The sequence below is a fragment of the Dipodomys spectabilis genome, unplaced genomic scaffold (genome assembly GCF_019054845.1).
Source record: "Dipodomys spectabilis isolate Male_0828 unplaced genomic scaffold, ASM1905484v1 ptg000385l, whole genome shotgun sequence".
NCBI classification, from domain to species: Eukaryota; Metazoa; Chordata; class Mammalia; order Rodentia; family Heteromyidae; genus Dipodomys; species Dipodomys spectabilis.
Window position 1 is genome coordinate 357,983 of NW_024871062.1, and position 20,161 is coordinate 378,143.

Here is a 20,161-nt window from a genome sequence, read left to right on the forward strand (position 1 = left end):
TGCTGCCCCTTCCCTGGGGAGCAGGGCTCTGTGCGGTGACTTGGGCAATTTGCTCTCCCACCGGCATTGAGTGAGGGTGAACCCGGCTTGCCACCCACTCATCCACAGGATAAGCTCTGAACTGTTCATCTGTAGGGCCCTGTGTGCTGCGAGCGGCCTGCACACTGCCCGGCCGGGTTACTGGTGAACACGAGGGGACCTAGGCATTCTCGGAGATGGAGGTGACTCAAATCTGAAAGGAAGACCGGGGCAGGCAGGTACTGTCAGCAGCTGCACACAGGGCCTGGCTTCCTGACCCAGGAACAGGCCCTGCAGCAAAGCCATGCAGATAACGTGGACACGGATCTGCTGGGGTGCGGGGGTGTCCCCCTCTGCAACATCACTGCAGGTACGAGACTTTGGTCTGGGGCTCAGGCAGCCCAGGGACACATCAGACCCCACCTCGGACACAGATCAAACAGGGGTGACACTCAGATGGAAGTCAGATGCAGGGGGTCCTGGGCCCCGTGTGTGGAGGCGGTGATGGCTGCTGCTCCCCGCCCAGGGACAGCTCTGCTTCCTCAGGGAGGGTTCTCTGGCAGTAGGCGGGAGGCAGACCCCCCCTTGTCCCGCACCCCACCGACCTGCACCAACCGGGCAGTGGAAGAGCAGGCTCTGAGGGGGGAGCCGGCTGTGCGGTGGCCGGGGTTGGCTTGGCGGGTCAACCTGGGCTGACTTGCTCAGACGTGGTCGCAGGCCCCCCCCACAGACAGGAAGGAGCCAGGTTTTTAGCACAGCTGGAAAGCGAACCACAGAGCAAGGACAAACTCCTTCCTGCCACGCTCTGCCGAGCGGCAGGGCCTCCAAGCGCAGCAGCAGCATGCGGGGGGTGGGGGGTGGGGGTGGAAGGGGGGCGGCGGTGGCTGGACCTGCAGGATGATCATCAACCTCCGCATCACACTGGACCACATTTCACTCAAGTCAAGGCTGTGTTTGTCCTCATCAACTGATCTAAAATAAAGTGAAGCTAGGCTTCACACTGGTGGCTCACACCTGTAATCCCAGCTGTTCAGGAGGCTGAGATCCTTGGATCAAAGTTTAAGCTAGCCCCAGCAGGAAAATCCCAAACTCCCTAATCTCCAAGAAACTACTCAGGAAAAAAAAAAAAAAAAAAAAGCTGGGAGTGGAGCTGTGGCTCAAGTGGTAGATGCCAGCCTTGAGCAAAAAAGCTCAGGGACAGTGCTCAGGCCCTGAGTTAAAAAAATCCCAGGACTGTCAGGCACCAGTGGCTCACGCCTATAATCCTAGCTCAGGAGGCTGAGATCTGAGGATCATAGTTCAAAGCCAGCCTGGGCAAGAAAGTCTGAGAGACTCTTATCTTCAATGAGCCACCAGAAAACTGGAAGTGATGCTGTGACTCAAATGGTAGAGGGCTAGCTTTGAGCTGAAGAGCTGAGGGACAGCGCCCAGGCCCAGAATTCAAGCCCCATGATGGACAAAAAAAAAAAAAAAGTGACAACACAATGTAGATAGAACTGAAAATAAGAACAAAGCAGACGGCCATCCTGAACCAGAAGCCTGGCAAGCAGAAGTGGGCATCTTCGTGTGGAACACTCTAGAAGCAGTGTGAGCAAAAGCGATGGCAGAGCGCTGAGGTGGGCAGCCTCCTATCCTTCTGGAAGCCTTTTGTGCTTCTGTCTGGAAGACGCATTTGGAGAACAGTGCACTGAGCACAGAGTCCACAGACTTGTCCTTGTAACGGGAGCTGGCCAGTCCCGAAGTCCACTCTAATGAGCTGTAGACCTGACACGCTCAGGTGGACTGGGGCAAGCCTGGAGGACCACCGTCCTTCACGGGCAGCGTGAGCTAGTGCAGCAGGGGCTGAAGTCCCTCAGCAGCTTTCTTCCCAGGGCAGAGGACTCGGCCTGGCATCCTCGAGGGTGGTTGCTGCGGTTAGCAACCCTGTTTTTCTCCTCCCCTCCTTCTCTCTCTGCCAGGCCTGGGGCTTGAACTCTGGGCCTAAGCACGGTTTCTGAGCATCTTTTGCTCTTCTGGCTTTTCCTGTGATTAACCCTTGAGCAGCTGGGTGGCGGCTGGGCCTCTGGGCCCGGTGTTTGTTTCTTTGTGAAGGAGTCACGGAATAACCAGCGCGGTGCCTGGGAACTTCTCAAAAGATTACCAGGTTAAGAATTTAATAATGTTTTGTATTTATATTAACAGACTATTTACACGTGTTTATCATTAAAAACAAACAAAAAGGCCCTTTCCGCTTCCGTCCCGGGGAGGGCGGCCGCTGCCCTGCGCAGGGTTGGTGACTCCGGCGGAGCCTCTGCGCCTCCCTGCGGCCGGGCCTCGCGCGGGACACAAGATCTTCCCAGGCACAGGACCCGAGCCGCGGGTTCGAGCCCCGGGGCCGCCGCCCGGGCCGCCGGGGTGTTTTTGGTTCTTTTCAGCGTCGGAGGAGCCCGAAATTAACAAAAGATACAAAACGTTAAAAACGCTGCGGTGCGGGCGGCCTTGCGTGGCGGGGCGCTGACCTCCCGCGTTGCGGGGCGGGCGGGGCGCTGACCTCCCGCGTTGCGGGGCGGCCTTGCGTGGCGGGGCGCTGACCTCCCGCGTTGCGGGCCGGGCCGCCGCTGACCTCCCGCGTTGCGGGGCGGCCTTGCGGGGTGGCCTGGCTGCTGACCTCCCGCGTTGCGGGGCGGCCTTGCGTGGCGGGGCGCTGACCGCGTTGCGGGGCGGCCTTGCGGGGTGGCCTGGCGGCTGACCTCCCGCGTTGCGGGCCGGGCCGCCGCTGACCCCCCCCCCGCCGGCCGCTCTACCGCGCCTCCACCTCCTGCGGGTTGCGCGGCGGCGGCGGGGAGAAGTCGGGCGCGGCGCGGGGGCGCGCGGGGCCCGCGGCGGCCACCAGGGGCGGCGGGGGCGCCGAGCGCGGCGGCGCGGGCGGGCGGCGGCGGCGCGGCCTCGGGCTCCCGCAGGCGCTCGGGGCTGCGGTCCAGCGGCTCGCGGTCGCGGTACGGGCGCGGCGCGGGCGCGGGGAAGGCGCGGCGCGGCGCCTCCAGGCCGCGGAAGGCGTCCCGCAGCGGCTCCCACGCCGGGCCCAGGCGCTCGCGGCCCAGGCCCAGGCCGGGCGGCGCGGGCGCGGGCGCGGGGCGCGGGCGCGCGGGGCCCGGCGCCGGCTCCTCCTCCTCCCCGCGCTCCTCCTTGACCTTCACGTCGCCCCGGGGCTCGCGCGGGGACGGCGCGCGGGGCTCCAGCGCGGGCGAGAGGCTCTCCTTGACCCGCGGCGGGAGGCCGCCCAGGGCGCGGCCCGGCGCGGCGGGCGCGGCGCGGCTCAGCAGGCGCGGCTTCTCCAGCAGCTCCCTGCGCGACGGGCGGAGGGCGGAGGCCGGGGGTCAGGCCGCGACCGGAAAGGGGTCATCGGGGCCGCGGATGGGGGTGACCCGGGCCGCCGCGTCGGGCAGGGATGCGGGCGGCCGCGCGAGCACGCCGGGGGCGGGGCCGCGCGAGCACGCCGGGGGCGGGGCCGCGCGAGCACGCCGGGGGCGGGGCCGCGCGAGCACGCCGGGGGCGGGGCCGCGCGAGCACGCCGGGGGCGGGGCCGCGCGAGCACGCCGGGGGCGGGGCCGCGCGAGCACGCCGGGGGCGGGGCCGCGCGAGCACGCCGGGGGCGGGGCCTGACGGGGCGGGGCCACGGGTGGGGCGGGGCTGGAGGGGGCGGAGCCACGAGGCGGGGCGGGGCGTCCACCTTCTCCACACTTAGAGTGGCGCCAGCTGCCATCCCTCTCCCCCTGGGCTCCTCTGTGACCTCAGGGCGGGGGAGGAGGGGAGCTGGGGAGGTACAGGGAGGAGGGGAGCTGGGGAGGCACAGGGGGGAGGAGGGGAGCTGGGGAGGCACAGGGAGGAGGGGAGCTGGGGAGGCACAGGGGGAGGAGGGGAGCTGGGGAGGCACAGGGGGAGGAGGGGGAGCTGGGGAGGCACAGGGAGGAGGGGAGCTGGGGAGGCACAGGGAGGAGGGGAGCTGGGGAGGTACAGGGAGGAGGGGAGCTGGGGAGGTAGGGGGAGGAGGGGAGCTGGGGAGGCACAGGGGGAGGAGGGGAGCTGGGGAGGCACAGGGGGAGGAGGGGGAGCTGGGGAGGCACAGGGAGGAGGGGAGCTGGGGAGGCACAGGGGGAGGAGGGGAGCTGGGGAGGCACAGGGGGAGGAGGGGAGCTGGGGAGGCACAGGGAGGAGGGGAGCTGGGGAGGCACAGGGAGGAGGGGAGCTGGGGAGGCACAGGGAGGAGGGGAGCTGGGGAGGCACAGGGAGGAGGGGAGCTGGGGAGGCACAGGGGGAGGAGGGGAGCTGGGGAGGCACAGGGGAGGAGGGGGAGCTGGGGAGGCACAGGGAGGAGGGGAGCTGGGGAGGCACAGGGAGGAGGAGGGGAGCTGGGGAGGCACAGGGAGGAGGGGAGCTGGGGAGGCACAGGGGGAGGAGGGGAGCTGGGGAGGCACAGGGGGAGGAGGGGAGCTGGGGAGGCACAGGGGGAGGAGGGAAGCTGGGGAGGCACAGGGGGAGGAGGGGAGCTGGGGAGGCACAGGGAGGAGGGGAGCTGGGGAGGCACAGGGAGGAGGGGAGCTGGGGAGGCACAGGGGGAGGAGGGGGAGCTGGGGAGGCACAGGGAGGAGGGGGAGCTGGGGAGGCACAGGGGGAGGAGGGGGAGCTGGGGAGGCACAGGGGGAGGAGGGGGAGCTGGGGAGGCACAGGGAGGAGGGGAGCTGGGGAGGCACAGGGAGGAGGGGAGCTGGGGAGGCACAGGGAGGAGGGGGAGCTGGGGAGGCACAGGGAGGAGGGGGAGCTGGGGAGGCACAGGGGGAGGAGGGGAGCTGGGGAGGCACAGGGAGGAGGGGAGCTGGGGAGGCACAGGGGGGAGGGGAGCTGGGGAGGCACAGGGAGGAGGGGAGCTGGGGAGGTACAGGGGGAGGAGGGGAGCTGGGGAGGCACAGGGGGAGGAGGGGGAGCTGGGGAGGCACAGGGAGGAGGGGAGCTGGGGAGGCACAGGGGGAGGAGGGGAGCTGGGGAGGCACAGGGGGAGGAGGGGAGCTGGGGAGGCACAGGGAGGAGGGGGAGGGGGAGCTGGGGAGGCACAGGGAGGAGGGGAGCTGGGGAGGCACAGGGAGGAGGGGAGCTGGGGAGGCACAGGGAGGAGGGGAGCTGGGGAGGCACAGGGGGAGGGGGAGCTGGGGAGGCACAGGGGGGAGGGGGAGCTGGGGAGGTACAGGGGGAGGAGGGGAGCTGGGGAGGCACAGGGGGAGGAGGGGAGCTGGGGAGGTACAGGGGGAGGAGGGGAGCTGGGGAGGCACAGGGAGGAGGGGAGCTGGGGAGGCACAGGGAGGAGGGGGAGCTGGGGAGGCACAGGGAGGAGGGGAGCTGGGGAGGCACAGGGGGGAGGGGGAGCTGGGGAGGTACAGGGGGGAGGGGAGCTGGGGAGGTACAGGGGGAGGAGGGGAGCTGGGGAGGCACAGGGGGAGGAGGGGAGCTGGGGAGGCACAGGGAGGAGGGGAGCTGGGGAGGCACAGGGGGGAGGGGAGCTGGGGAGGCACAGGGGGAGGAGGGGAGCTGGGGAGGTACAGGGAGGAGGGGAGCTGGGGAGGCACAGGGGGAGGAGGGGAGCTGGGGAGGCACAGGGGGAGGAGGGGAGCTGGGGAGGCACAGGGGGAGGAGGGGAGCTGGGGAGGCACAGGGGGAGGAGGGGGAGCTGGGGAGGCACAGGGAGGAGGGGAGCTGGGGAGGCACAGGGAGGAGGGGGAGCTGGGGAGGCACAGGGGGGAGGGGGAGCTGGGGAGGTACAGGGGGAGGAGGGGAGCTGGGGAGGCACAGGGGGAGGAGGGGAGCTGGGGAGGTACAGGGGGAGGAGGGGAGCTGGGGAGGCACAGGGGGAGGAGGGGAGCTGGGGAGGCACAGGGAGGAGGGGAGCTGGGGAGGCACAGGGGGGAGGAGGGGAGCTGGGGAGGCACAGGGGGAGGAGGGGAGCTGGGGAGGCACAGGGAGGAGGGGAGCTGGGGAGGCACAGGGGGAGGAGGAGCTGGGGAGGCACAGGGAGGAGGGGAGCTGGGGAGGCACAGGGGGAGGAGGGGAGCTGGGGAGGCACAGGGAGGAGGGGAGCTGGGGAGGCACAGGGGGAGGAGGGGAGCTGGGGAGGCACAGGGGGAGGAGGGGGAGCTGGGGAGGTACAGGGGGGAGGGGAGCTGGGGAGGCACAGGGAGGAGGGGAGCTGGGGAGGCACAGGGGGGAGGGGGAGCTGGGGAGGCACAGGGGGGAGGGGAGCTGGGGAGGCACAGGGAGGAGGGGGAGCTGGGGAGGCACAGGGGGAGGAGGGGAGCTGGGGAGGCACAGGGAGGAGGGGAGCTGGGGAGGCACAGGGAGGAGGGGAGCTGGGGAGGCACAGGGAGGAGGGGAGCTGGGGAGGCACAGGGAGGAGGGGAGCTGGGGAGGCACAGGGAGGAGGGGAGCTGGGGAGGCACAGGGGGAGGAGGGGAGCTGGGGAGGCACAGGGGGAGGAGGGGGAGCTGGGGAGGTACAGGGGGGAGGGGAGCTGGGGAGGCACAGGGAGGAGGGGAGCTGGGGAGGCACAGGGGGGAGGGGGAGCTGGGGAGGCACAGGGGGGAGGGGAGCTGGGGAGGTACAGGGAGGAGGGGGAGCTGGGGAGGCACAGGGGGAGGAGGAGGGGAGCTGGGGAGGCACAGGGGGAGGAGGAGGGGAGCTGGGGAGGCACAGGGGGAGGAGGGGAGCTGGGGAGGTAGGGGAGGTGCGGGGCAGAGGAGGCGCAGCCCACTCACCGCTCGCAGTCCTCTCTGCCCTTGTCCAGCTCTCTGTCGGGGCTGGTCAAGACGTCCAAAGGCTTGGGCCAGGTGGGCGGCGTGGGGAAGGAGGGCGGGGCGCGGTGTAGCCGGGTCCAGGCCTCGTGGGGGCTGGGCAGGCCGTGCAGCACGGAGCCCTCCTTGGGGGCAAAGAGGCTGCCCCCGGGAGCTGCAGTGGGAGGGGCACGGCACGGGTGGGGTGAGTGTGGGGCTCCTGTCCCGGGGCAGCTTCTCCAGACCCCATAGGGGTGCGGCCTGGACAGGAGCGGCACAGGGGAGACCAGGGGGAAGCAGGGTCAACCACAGGTGTGGGAAGGACACGGGGAGGACATGGGGGGGGACGCGGGGAGGATGGGGGGGGACGTGGGGAGGACGCGGGGAGGACGCGGGGGGACGGGGGGAGGATGCGGGGGGACGCGGGGAGGACGCGGGGAGGATGGGGGGGGACGCGGGGAGGACGCGGGGGGACGGGGGGAGGACGCGGGCGGGACACGGGGGGGACGCGGGAAGGACGCGGGAGGGACGCGGGGGGGACGCGGGGGGACGCAGGGGACACAGGGGACACGGGATGCAGGAGGACGCAGGAGGATGCGGGGGACCCCGGTCACTCACTCAGCACACGGCTGCCCAGGCCGCCGAAGGCATGGCTCCCCAAGCTTCCCAGGCCCCCGAAGGTGCTTGCTCTACTGAAGGGGTCTGCAGGGAAAGGGGGCTCAGGAGGACGCCAAGGCCGGCAGGGGTGGCCCCAGAGGGTTTGGGCAGGCAGGGACACCGGTACCACCACCGGTACTCACCTCCTAGAGCCCCCCACCCCCCGGCCAGGCTGCACGGGGTCCGGCACCCACCTGTCAGGTGACCAGCTGGCAGGAAGCTGCTGGGATGGGTCGAAGGTCCAAATGGATCAGTAGCCAGATGGGCAGCACCTGAGTATTGGGTAGCCAGGTTAATCTTTTTTTTGGGGGGGGGTCCGGTAGTGGGGCCTGAACTCTGGGCCTGGGCGCTGTCCCTCAGCTCTTCAGCTCAAGGCTAGCGCTCTACCACTTGAACCACAGCGCCACTTCAGGCTTTTTTCTTTTTGCTTATGTGGTACTGAGGAATCGAACCCAGGGCCTCATGTATGCAAGGCAAGCGCTCTACCACTGAGCCACCTTCCCAGCCCCTGGGTAGCCAGGTTAAAAGAACCCCAGAAGGTGTACCTGGCATGTCCAGCCTGCAGTGCCAGTCACTGGTGGAAGCTGGCCCCTCTGCCCCAAGCCCCCCAGCCCCTGTGAAGGTAGTGGGCAGGGGCAGAGGTCAGTCCCCTCCCCAGAGCCGGAGTTGACATGACTTTGGTGACAACTATTTGGGACCTGGGGGGGGGGGGTGCAGCAAGGGTGCTAACTGTGCCAAGGCTCCCTCAAAGTGCTGGGATTTGGGGCAGAGACTGAGGGCAAAGGCCCAAGTCGAGTGAGCCAATACAGCTGCTCCTAAGGCCAGTAACCGGAGCTTTTAGCCCACCAGCCAGAAATGATCCTGGCTACTCAAGGCAAGGGCCCGATCTTGGATCCTGGTCTTGTGTGTGCAACATGTCTGTCTTGTTTGAGAGACCCTGTACACAGGGTCCAGCCCACAAGGGTCCCCAATGGCAACCGTGCTGACCAATCGCTGAGGCACCCAGAACCAAGTATGGAGAGTAGTGCTGGGGCTACTGGCCTGAGTCCATCCGCACATGGGGCGCGTGTTCCGCAGGTCAGGAGGAAGGCTCTCGCCACGCACGCCCATGGCAGAGGTTCGCTCTGCACAGGGCACCCACGGGATGTGTCCCCATACTCCCCAACTAGCCATGGGCACAGCCTACCCAGCCTATCATCAATCCAGAGATAAGCATCAGTGCACACAGTGAGAATGGCTGAGCTCCCCCTCCAGTTAGACCAGACTGTAGCAAGGAAACAAAGCACATGGACAGGAACACTGGGGTGGTAGAGAGGACTCGCATGGCCCCTCACTAGGGTGACATGCAGATTCACAAAGCTTTTTCTTTTTTTTTGGTCGGTCATGGGGCTTGAACTCTGGGCCTGGGCGCTGTCCCTCAGCTCTTCAGCTCAAGGCGAGCGCTCTACCACTTGAGCTACAGCACCACTTCCGGTTTTCTAGTGGTTTATTGGAGATAGGAGTCTCACGGTCTTTCCTGCCCGGGCTGGCTTTGAACCGCGATCCTCAGATCTCAGCCTCTTGAGTAGCTAGGATTACAGGCGTGAGCCACTGGCGCCCGGCTCAGCTTTTTCTTTTTTAAGGGTTACTGGGTCTCTCAGGCTGAGAGAAGGTTTGTACACTGTAGGGATCAGGGTTAGCAAGGCTGGGAAGTACAGGAGAGAGACAGCTACACTTCCCTCAAAATCGACATGCACCTTTGCTTTCTAGCAACAATCCACTAAAGACTTCAATTTCCAGTCCTACTCTGGGGTTCTTCTCTTCTTCCGTGACTTAAGTTTACTTGTGTAGCTGGGGCTTGGGCTTACAGGTAGGAAGACATTCGAGGAAGATAAATTCAAGTCCATATATATGTTCAACCCAGTCCCAGTAAGAACCCTGAGTTTTTAGTGACTCTAGGAGGTGGGTTCAAGTTCTTGCGGGAAAGCAAAGTGGCACAAGGGACGTGGTAGCTAGAAGGAGGCAGTTGTCAGAGATGGAGTAAGGCAGCTGCAGAACAGGACACCTGGTAGAGCACTGGGAGGTGTCCTGGGCCTGAGCCAGGCTGCAGGGAATACTCCTGCTCTCTGTGGGAGAGAGCTAAGAGGGGCCAGCATGCATCAGTCCAGTGAACAGATACACCTGCCTACATCCTGTGTACTGTCTATCTGATCTGGCAGCAGAGAGCCGCCAGCTGGGAAGCCTGAGCAAGGGAGATGTGGGGACAGACGTGGGTCAGGCCTTGGGTTAGGGACCCGACTGTGGAAGAGGGCTCCTGTAGAAAGGGCAGGTGCAGAATCTGGCCGGCAAGGCCCGAGGGAGATGTCTCCTCTGGGAGACGCAGGCTCAGATTCTGGGTTTCAGGAGGTTCCCACCACACCCATGGCTGAGGAACAGTGCCCACACCTGGTCCGCACAGCGCCCTCTAGTGTTCACGCTGAGCATGCCGGGCGGGTGCCTGCCCCTAACCTTCGACAGGGCGTCTACCCCCACCGCCTCTCCCTCTGCCTCTGCCTTCCCCTCCCCTCTGCTAACTGCTCTATCACTGAGAGGACAGCACATGTTTCTGTGAGAGGGGTGTATGGGGAACCGCTCCCTGTACTAAAAGGAAAGCTATCTTTGGAGGCTGCCCTAGGAGAGGTCTTACCTGTGCCGGAGAAGAGGGGCCGGGCCAAGTCCTGTGGGTAATGGAACCCCGAGAGCATGCCTGGCGCTGGGGGCCTGCTGAACAGGTCCAGCTTTGCGCCCACCTCCAGCTTGGGAGGGTCCAGCTGCATCTGCTGAGGGACAGAGCATGGGCAGGGACCACCTGCGGAGGCCGGCCCACCTCGGGGGCCCTGGCCAGGGCTCACAGGGGGCTCAGGGGGCTGATGGTCGGAAGAAGAGAGCTCCAGCTGGTGCCAGGGGCTCACGCCTGCAACCCTAGCTACTCACTCTCAGGAGGCTGAGATCGGAGGATTGTGGTTTGAAGCCAGCCCTGGCAGAAAAGTCCCTGTGACTCTCTTAATCACTAAAAAACTGGAAATAGAGCTGTGGCTCAAGGTGGTAGAGCACTAGCCTTGAGCAAAAAGAGCTCAGGGACGGTGCCCAGGCCCTGAGTTCAAGCCTCACGACTGATGGCAAAGAAAAAAAAAAACGGAAAAAAAAGAACAGAAAGCTCAAATGTTACCATAAGAACAAAATGGAAAGCCAATAATGAGGTATTTCCCACTCCACTCTGTTCAAATGCAGGGCCTAGCACGTGCCAGGCCACTCTGCTTTCGTTACTTTTAAGTGGGGTCCCATGTTTATGCCCAGGCCTAGTTCCTGACAGGTCCTCCTACTTAGGCCCCCCACAGAGTGGGGATAATCGATGTGCACCACCATGCTCAGCCTTTTTGTTGAGATGGGGTGCCACGTCTTGCCTGGGCTGGTCTCAAACCACCATCCTCCTGATCTCTGCCTCCCAAACAGGATTACAGACATGAGCCAACATGCCTGCCCTTTTCTATTACCTGTGAAATGTTTTTTTTTTTTTTTATAACATAAGGATGTGCCTTATGTTTAGGACCTTAATTTGGAAGTACTGATCATGAAAAAGTCTACCTGAACTTAGATTTTGTAAAATTCAGTTGAAAATGTACATGCACAGGCCTGTTGTTCCAAATAATTGATTTTTTCAAGGACACAGTTGTGTTTTAAAAGCTGAATTTATTAAGATTAAGTAAAACGGAGACGACCGCTCTGGCAGCCGCACCGGCTGGTGCTGGCAGGTGCACCAGCTGTCCCCGGGGCTGGCTGCGAGGCCCTGCAGCTTGGGGAAGGCCGTGAGGAAGTGGGGGTCAGGCCGGAGGGCTGTGCAGCCCATTCCCCATCTCGGGAGATGGCCACGGCTACTCCCCCACTGCCATCACTAGAGACGTAGTCAGGCAATAACCCCAGCCCCCTGAGGGAGCCCTCCACCTTGCATATGCAGACAGTACTCTGTGACAAATCCCTTTCCACCGACTTTTCAAAGTGCACTTAGGACATACCATGCAGGAGATGCACCCAGAGGCTCCGAGAACCACAGGACCATCGTGAAAACAGGGCCGGGGGTCCCAACGGTCATGCTAGCCTCCTGGAAGGGGTCTCCCTACCCTCCACCCCACCCCAACTGCCTGCCTCAAACAAGACACCTGGGTAGACACGTGTGAACACACCAGCTCACTCCTGACCTCCACCACTCTGCGCAAGGCTCCAGCCAGGCTGCAGGCAGGCGGTCCCACGCGCTGCCTGCTATGGCCTCAGGATGCTGGCTGGAGCCTCCCAGATGGTCCCACTGGAGAGACCCTAGCGGTGTGCCCACCTGGCCTAGCCTCACCTTCATCTTCTGCTGGTGGTGGTAGATCTGCCAGGCGATCTGCACGTGCACGGCACACCACTTCCCTGGTTTCTACGACAGGACCGGGGTGTGCTCAGTGGGGCCAGCGCCTCTCCCAGCCCTTTCCTTCCCGAGTCCTGCCATCACAGCCACCCAAGGCCAACCAGGAGGGTCCAGTGTGATTTCCCCAGGTGAGCACACTTACCCTGACTGCTGTCCGGTATGGGTCGGACACCTGTGGTCGACAGAGAGAGCAGTGGTCACATCTAGGCTGTGCAGCAGGACAGGTGCAGGGGCGCTGGAGGGCTGCAGGGGGCAGGGGTGCATGACTGGGGACACCTACCCCAGGGGCTTTCTGTAGCAGAGTGTGAACTGCACTGGCCCGGCCTGTTACCTCGATGGGGTTTGAAGTCTGAGGAGGCAAGCAGAGAGGAAGAGGGGGTGAGTAACCCCTCTGCTGAGGGAGGAGTTAAGCGCCAGGCCAGGAGCCGGAGCTTCCTGGTTCCGGGCTGGGCCCAGGCCTTCCCGTGGGGTCCTCCATGCTGTGGCCTGGCCGCTCGCCCAGGGGGCCTCTGCCCAGGCAGATAAGGGGCTCCCGGTACTGATGCCATAGGGAGTATGGCCCATGTGAGGCTTAGTCCTCTTCCCTGGAGCCCTGGAGAGAGCTGAAGGGAGGCGGGCCCCCAGGCTGTGCGGGAGAGGCTGTGGCCCCTCCTGCCCAGCACCCTGGCTCTTCCGCTCCTTCCCGCCAGGGCCCGGCAATGGCACTGTGCCACCTGGCCGTCTTCTCAGGTACATGCTTCGGACCCTGCCCTGCTCAGAAACAGTGCAGCAGACTGTAGACAGGCTCCTGCCTGGCAGCCACACATCTGAGCTCCAGGATGGGCTGGTGCTGCGTCCCTAGCCCTCCTCCCACGTGAGCCCCGCCCTGGACCCCCAGCACCTGTACCTTGGGCTGAAAAGCACCCTGCAGGGACCCAAAGGGGCCAGAGTGTGCAAGCAGGGCAGGCAGCCCTGGGCCAGTGGGAGGGAAGGGCGGGAAGAGCTGCAAAAAAGAGAGAGCATTCTGGGCAGAGGGCTCCTGGCCCGTGGAGGCCTCCTGACCCCACCCCACACCCAGGAGGTGGCAGAGCCCAGGGGCAGCTTCCCCGCCCCCCAGCAGGGCCCAAGCACAGGGTTACTCACGTTGGAATGTCGGAAGTAGGGGTTGTCCAGCTTGGGTGAGAACTTATCAAACTGCAAGGGAAAAAAAGATGAGGTGAGGCTTCACGTACCTGCTGTCCACCCTCCGTGGGCCCCTCACCCACCCACTGGGCAGCAGCCTGCATGGGCGCTGTGCCTTCTAAAGTAGACAGCCTATGTCCAGCTGTCTCCAGGCTGGAGTACTGGCCCCTAGCTGTGAGCTATGCCCCGGGGTGGGGTGTCCTCCTCTCCACAGTCCCTACTGCCGGGTAGCCTTCAAGGCCCCAGGAGAGGGCAGCTGAGGTCACGGGCAGTGGAAGGCCTAAAGTGCTGGCTGGGAACAAGCTACAGGATGCACCCAGGCTGCCGACCGAGGATACGGCCCCTCACAGCAGCTGCTCAGAAGTGGGGGTGAACCCCTGGCACATGGGGGTGGTTCAAGCCCAGTTTGTGTGGCTTCCAGACTTGGTGTCCGGCTGCAGGTACATGCTGGGGACTCAGCAAGGGGGCAGCCGGCCCCACCTGTGGACACGGGCATCTGTCCAAGCACAGGACAGCTCCGATGGTCTGGCACCCCGGCTGGAGGGCCCCGGGGGGGGGGGGAGGGAGGGAGTCTGGACACAGACCCACGGGGGGGGGCGCCCCACCTCGCGTGTGCTCCCCGTGCCTGCGCGTGTGAGTCTGTGTGTGCCTGCTGCGGTCCCGCCCCGCCCCTGCTGGCACGTGGGCCTACGCACCGGCGGGGGTGCGGCCGGCGGCACCAGCGGCGTCGGGGGCAGCCCGGGGAAAGGGGCGAATGTGTGTTGGTGCTGGTGTGTGTGCTGGTGTGTGTGCTGGTGTGTGTGCTGGTGCTGGTGAAACTCGGCCCGCAGCAGAGCCCCCCCGCCCAGGGAGGCGCCAGGCCGCTCCGCACTCTGCACCAGAAACCGCGTGTTCAGCTCTTGCCTGAGCAGCTCGTGATCTACAAGAGAAAAAGAGAGAGAGACAGAGAGGCACGTTGGCCGCGGGCTCCCGGCGGGCGAGGCGGATAGTCACCTGGACTCGGCAGGCCAAGCCGTGGTGGCCGCTCCCTATGTGCGGGCCCAAGGGTGGAGGGAAGAGAGGAGCCTGTGACCAAGTACCAATCAGAATCCCCGAATGAGGCTGGCAATACATGATTGGCTGGTTGAATGAGATCAACAGGCTGGCATCTAGAGGCAAGAGAGAAGTTGGTGAGCCCCGCCCCTGGGTCCCTCTGCTTCCATGGAAGGGCTCTGGAGGGTTGGAGTGGACGCGCCCCGGAGTCCCTGTCACAGGCAGTCTCCCCAGGCTGATTCTCGGGGCTAAGGGAGAAATCCCTCGGGACTAGTCCTACACCCCAGCGGGCACCACCCTGGGGCACGGGGGGGGGGGACTAGGGGGGGGAGAGTCAGTCACAGGCGGGAGGGGGCGCAGAGCCCTGCAGGCCGCCCGACGGGAGGAGGGAGGGCCGCTGCACGGTGGAGGGCTGCCTGCTGCCGCCCCAAGAAGGACTGAGTGGGTAGCAGCTCAGACTAAGGGCCTCCCAGGGGCTCCGCTCCCTGCCCCAGGGGAGCGGATTCCTGGCTCTGACACCTACCGGCTGGGTGTCCTGGGATGACCAGGCTGCTGGTGGGAGGCGCTGGGGGTGGGGGCAGTGCTGGGGGGGCGGCGAACATGGCCGCTGCGTGGTGCTGGTGCTGCACCTGGGACCGGAGCGCCAGGTGTGAGGTAGAGAGGTGGGGGCGGGGCCCGAGCGGCGACAGTGACACGTGCTTGGCCAGGCCCGGGGGACCCCCACTGCCTGTGCTGCTCCTGCGGAGGGACACAGGGCTCAAGGTGACTGGCCGGCCCCGGTCCCGGGCCTCAGGCCTTCCCTCTCCCTCCATCACAGTGCCGCAGGCCTTTTCCCTGCCTGCCCCCACCCACGGGCACACCGCCTCTTCCCACCCAGGACCAGGCCCTCTCCCCACCTGAGGCTGTGCAAATGGAGGCCGCCGGGCACCACCTGGCCGGGACCGGAGAAGGCGCCCAGGGAGGGAGGCACGTGCGTTGGGAGGGAGCCCCGGGGCTGCGGGGCTATGGACTGGGGCTGCGGGCCGTGGAGGGCCACCGCGGGCGACTCCCTCTTCACCAGGGGGCCGGCCTGGGCGGTGGGCAGAGGCCCCAGGGGTGCCGCAGGCAGCAGGAAGGGGTCTGCGCTGAGCTCGCGGCTTCGCTCCAGGCCAGACACTTTGGGCGCTGCTCCCGCCTTGGCCTCAGACTCCTCACCCCTTGCTGGACCTGCAGAGGGAGGGCAGGGATGAGGCAGGTGTACTCTTGGGTTGGCCCCCTGAGTGCCCAAGCCCACCAATACTCCTGGCAGCCCACTGGGGTTCCTGTGGTCACACCGCCATCTTCCCCAGAAGCCTTGTGCTTTATGCAAGGATGCACAGCCAGGGCCTCCGGGGCGCTCTAGGCCCCACAGAATCGCAGGGTTTGTACAGCTGTAAACCCACATTACAGATACGACCAAGGTATGTCAGTGATTGGTACCTGCCTGCCCTCGGCTCATCTCCTTGGTTTCTAAGACCCTACCTCCTCTTTCTAGAAGCCTCCAGGTGGTTAAGAGAAGCTGCTCCCTTATGTTGTTCCTGCTCTCCTTTGCCCTGCCCATAGAAGACCCTCCTAAGTTTCCGGCTGCTCCATCTCTGCCTTCCTGCCAGACTGTAGAGCCAGAGACCAGGAGCTGGTCAGGGATGTACTCACCTCTGTCTGCTACTGGGGCAAAGAGCTTCTCGGAGCCCACTGATGCCTGGGAAGATAAAAGAGGTGGGGCTGGGGTGACCGATACCCACAACCCACGTTGTGGTGGCTGGACCCCAAGAGCCTCGTGCATGCTCCCCAAGGGAGAACAGGCTCAGGTCTGGGGCTGTGTATCTTCACCAAGGTGGCAGATGGGGTCTTCTCTGCTCAGAGCACCAATCTTCCTCAAGTGTGGAGACGTTTGGAGGGCACAGTCTGAGCTGAGAACGTCACTGCCCAGCGCGTGGCCCACCTCTGTGCCCGGGGCCTGAACCCTGGCAGGCTAGGGGCAGAAGAGGAAAAACACTGCCTGAGTCTCTCGCCTGACCAGGACACTGACATGGCAAGTTAGCAAGGGTCAAAGAGCCACCTGACAGGTCAAAGAGGTGCCCATCCACCCTGTGCCACGTTATTCTCTAACCTGGACCAGCTAAGGTCCAGGTGGGTCACATTCCCAGCACTGTACTGAGATGGCCTGGCATACAGGTATGCATGTTCTCAGGGGTGTGAACCTTACCACACTCCATAGGGCCTGCCATGACTGCTCTGCTCCATCTCTCTAGAGCACCCTCCATGAGGACCAGGCTCTGCTCTTCTCCATCTCTCTAGAGCACCCTCCATGAGGACCAGGCTCTGCTCTTCTCCATCTCTCTAGAGCACCCTCCATGAGGACCAGGCTCTGCTCTTCTCCATCTCTCTAGAGCACCCTCCATGAGGACCAGGCTCTTCTCCATCTCTCTAGAGAACCCTCCATGAGGACCAGGCTCTGCTCTGCTCCATCTCTCTAGAGCACCCTCCATGAGGACCAGGCTCTTCTCCATCTCTCTAGAGCACCCTCCATGAGGACCAGGCTCTGCTCTGCTCCATCTCTCTAGAGCACCCTCCATGAGGACCAGGCTCTCTCCATCTCTCTAGAGCACCCTCCATGAGGACCAGGCTCTGCTCTGCTCCATCTCTCTAGAGCACCCTCCATGAGGACCAGGCTCCGCTCTTCTCCATCTCTCTAGAGCACCCTCCATGAGGACCAGGCTCTGCTCTTCTCCATCTCTCTAGAGCACCCTCCATGAGGACCAGGCTCTGCTCTGCTCCATCTCTCTAGAGCACCCTCCATGAGGACCAGGCTCTGCTCTTCTCCATCTCTCTAGAGAACCCTCCATGAGGACCAGGCTCTGCTCTTCTCCATCTCTCTAGAGCACCCTCCATGAGGACCAGGCTCTGCTCTTCTCCATCTCTCTAGAGAACCCTCCATGAGGACCAGGCTCTGCTCTTCTCCATCTCTCTAGAGCACCCTCCATGAGGACCAGGCTCTGCTCTGCTCCATCTCTCTAGAGCACCCTCCATGAGGACCAGGCTCTGCTCTTCTCCATCTCTCTAGAGCACCCTCCATGAGGACCAGGCTCTGCTCTTCTCCATCTCTCTAGAGCACCCTCCATGAGGACCAGGCTCTTCTCCATCTCTCTAGAGCACCCTCCATGAGGACCAGGCTCTGCTCTGCTCCATCTCTCTAGAGCACCCTCCATGAGGACCAGGCTCTCTCCATCTCTCTAGAGCACCCTCCATGAGGACCAGGCTCTTCTCCATCTCTCTAGAGCACCCTCCATGAGGACCAGGCTCTGCTCTTCTCCATCTCTCTAGAGCACCCTCCATGAGGACCAGGCTCTGCTCTTCTCCATCTCTCTAGAGCACCCTCCATGAGGACCAGGCTCTGCTCTGCTCCATCTCTCTAGAGCACCCTCCATGAGGACCAGGCTCTGCTCTTCTCCATCTCTCTAGAGCACCCTCCATGAGGACCAGGCTCTGCTCTGCTCCATCTCTCTAGAGCACCCTCCATGAGGACCAGGCTCTGCTCTTCTCCATCTCTCTAGAGCACCCTCCATGAGGACCAGGCTCTGCTCTGCTCCATCTCTCTAGAGCACCCTCCATGAGGACCAGGCTCTGCTCTTCTCCATCTCTCTAGAGCACCCTCCATGAGGACCAGGCTCTGCTCTGCTCCATCTCTCTAGAGCACCCTCCATGAGGACCAGGCTCTCTCCATCTCTCTAGAGCACCCTCCATGAGGACCAGGCTCTGCTCTTCTCCATCTCTCTAGAGAACCCTCCATGAGGACCAGGCTCTGCTCTGCTCCATCTCTCTAGAGCACCCTCCATGAGGACCAGGCTCTGCTCTTCTCCATCTCTCTAGAGCACCCTCCATGAGGACCAGGCTCTGCTCTGCTCCATCTCTCTAGAGCACCCTCCATGAGGACCAGGCTCTGCTCTTCTCCATCTCTCTTGAGCACCCTCCATGAGGACCAGGCTCTGCTCTTCTCCATCTCTCTAGAGCACCCTCCATGAGGACCAGGCTCTTCTCCATCTCTCTAGAGAACCCTCCATGAGGACCAGGCTCTGCTCTGCTCCATCTCTCTAGAGCACCCTCCATGAGGACCAGGCTCTGCTCTTCTCCATCTCTCTAGAGGACGCCCCTCCCCACAGTTGGCAGAGTATCCACAGCAGTTTTGTGGCATGCAAAGGTGTGGAGGACCTGGAACTCTGGAGGGGTGGGCAGTTTTAGAGAATTAGCTAACTAAGAGTGGCCCTAATAATCTTTCTTCCTGCTAAACAGCTTCCTTGAGTTTTGGACTCAATGTGTCCCTGAAAACCTATGTTGAAACTCAGTCTCTAAAGTGATGGTTCAGAGAGGAGGTGGCGCCTAGGTGAACAGGTGAGTGCCCTTGAACGGAAGCCCAGCCGGCTGCTCTTGCTCTCTGTGGACCAGGAGGCGGTGCACGCAGGCATGCCTGGTGCTCAGCTTGGACTTCTCGCCAAGCAGGAGAGAACAGGGGCCCAGCCTGTGGGCATTTGACTATGGTAGCCTGGGTAGATCAAGTCAGAGTAAAACTCCACATGCCATATAATACACCTAGTAAAGCATACACACAATTCCTGCAAGTTGGGACACTCATGGAGCAGTGGTCCATCACGATAAACAGTAAGAACCTTTTCATCACTCCTCAAATAGACTCTAAACTAGGTACACACGCTTAAAAGGCAGAGACAAGATGGAGTTCAAGGCCGGCCTGGGCCACAAAGTAAGATTCTGACACACTCCCACACAGCCACACAGCCACACAGCCACACACACACACTTTCTAGATTTTACATTTGACCCTGTGATTCCCTTAGCCATAGTCCAGGACTGTCTCTGCCTTTCCTGTTGTCCTGTAGCCTATCTTCTTCCACTGAGTAGAAATTTCCAGGTCCACTCCACTGCTACATGCCTGCTAGACAGATCTCCAGGACAACACACAGTGCCTGTGGATAGATGTGCACATGGGTACATGCTTATAAGGCACATACGTAACAAAAGCACAATCATCTGCATGTGTACACGTGTGGGAACATGTGCAAACATGCGCTAATGTGTTTACATATATGGGAGTGCACGATTCTGTGTGCGTGTGTCCGTGTCAGTACAGGGAAGGGCTGGGGGAGGGAGTAGTCTACCTGGTAGAAGGGCAGCGGTGGGGCCTGAGAGCTCACCAGAGACAGAGCTCCCACTCTCATTGTATGAAGGAGGGCTGGGAAGGTGGCTCAGTGGCAGAGCGCTTGCCTTGCAAGCCAGAGGCCCTGGGTTCGATTCCTCAGCACCACATAAACAGAAAAAGCCGGAAATGGTGCTGTGGCTCAAGTGGTAGAGGGCTAGCCTTGAGCTGAAGAGCTGAGGGACAGCTCTTCAGGCCCAGAGTTCAGGTCCCCAAACCAACAACAACAACAACAACAACAAAACAGGAAGGAGAATGAATGCAGTTATTGTTTATAAAAGCAAAATACAGTAATAGCAAAAGTAGCCACCAGCCTCAGCAGGGATGCCGGTCACTGGGGTAGACAGCTCAGCTTGGGTCTGGAGGCTGGGAAGGAGGACACTGCAGGGGCCTTTGCACCGCCTCTGCTGCACTCCAGCTGGCCTCACCCAGACAGTGTTGGAATCCACAAGTGACCAGCCCTATGTGGACAGTTTTCCACAAATCCTCGGAGGGGCCTGGCACAGGGCTACCCTGTAGCTAGGCCAGAGCACAAGCGTCCAGGGAGCGAGGATGGACAACATGCTAAGGCCCACAGTGGGCCCTGATCCCCATGACCGGGAAGAGCTATGCACACACGATAGGGGTGAGCCCCAACAAGAGCCAACGCCCCAGGAAAAGAGGGCGAGGGGCCATGTGAGGCGTTCCCAGCACTCCAGGGAGTGAAGGGCATCCAGAGCGGGCTGGATAGCAAATTACAGCCCGGAAAAGCAACAAAAAGGTGTGGTGCAAAGACAAGAACAGAAGGAGGATCCAGATGAGACCTGGGGCAGCGAGTGTGCTGGTACACACTGAAGCTGAGTCAGGCGA

The 20,161-nt window shown here is 63.1% G+C and overlaps 1 protein-coding gene across 1 annotated transcript in view; it reads right to left on the minus strand.

Moving 5' to 3' along the window:
* Window positions 1-125: 125 nt before the first annotated feature.
* The window catches only part of LOC122096680 (fibrosin-1-like protein), a 50,007-nt gene continuing 29,971 nt past the window's right edge, over window positions 126-20,161 (minus strand). The window contains exons 5-21 of the mRNA XM_042667272.1: window positions 15,757-15,802; window positions 14,982-15,268; window positions 14,609-14,823; window positions 13,957-13,972; window positions 13,015-13,065; window positions 12,779-12,874; window positions 12,173-12,241; window positions 12,035-12,064; window positions 11,830-11,901; window positions 10,135-10,267; window positions 7,664-7,741; window positions 7,431-7,514; window positions 6,798-6,987; window positions 3,120-3,342; window positions 2,802-3,035; window positions 297-441; window positions 126-232 (exon numbers count right to left, since the gene is read on the minus strand). Of these exons, the coding sequence (XP_042523206.1) occupies window positions 126-232; window positions 297-441; window positions 2,802-3,035; window positions 3,120-3,342; window positions 6,798-6,987; window positions 7,431-7,514; window positions 7,664-7,741; window positions 10,135-10,267; window positions 11,830-11,901; window positions 12,035-12,064; window positions 12,173-12,241; window positions 12,779-12,874; window positions 13,015-13,065; window positions 13,957-13,972; window positions 14,609-14,823; window positions 14,982-15,268; window positions 15,757-15,802 (2,076 nt within the window). The remainder of the gene's footprint in view (window positions 233-296; window positions 442-2,801; window positions 3,036-3,119; window positions 3,343-6,797; window positions 6,988-7,430; window positions 7,515-7,663; window positions 7,742-10,134; window positions 10,268-11,829; window positions 11,902-12,034; window positions 12,065-12,172; window positions 12,242-12,778; window positions 12,875-13,014; window positions 13,066-13,956; window positions 13,973-14,608; window positions 14,824-14,981; window positions 15,269-15,756; window positions 15,803-20,161) is intronic.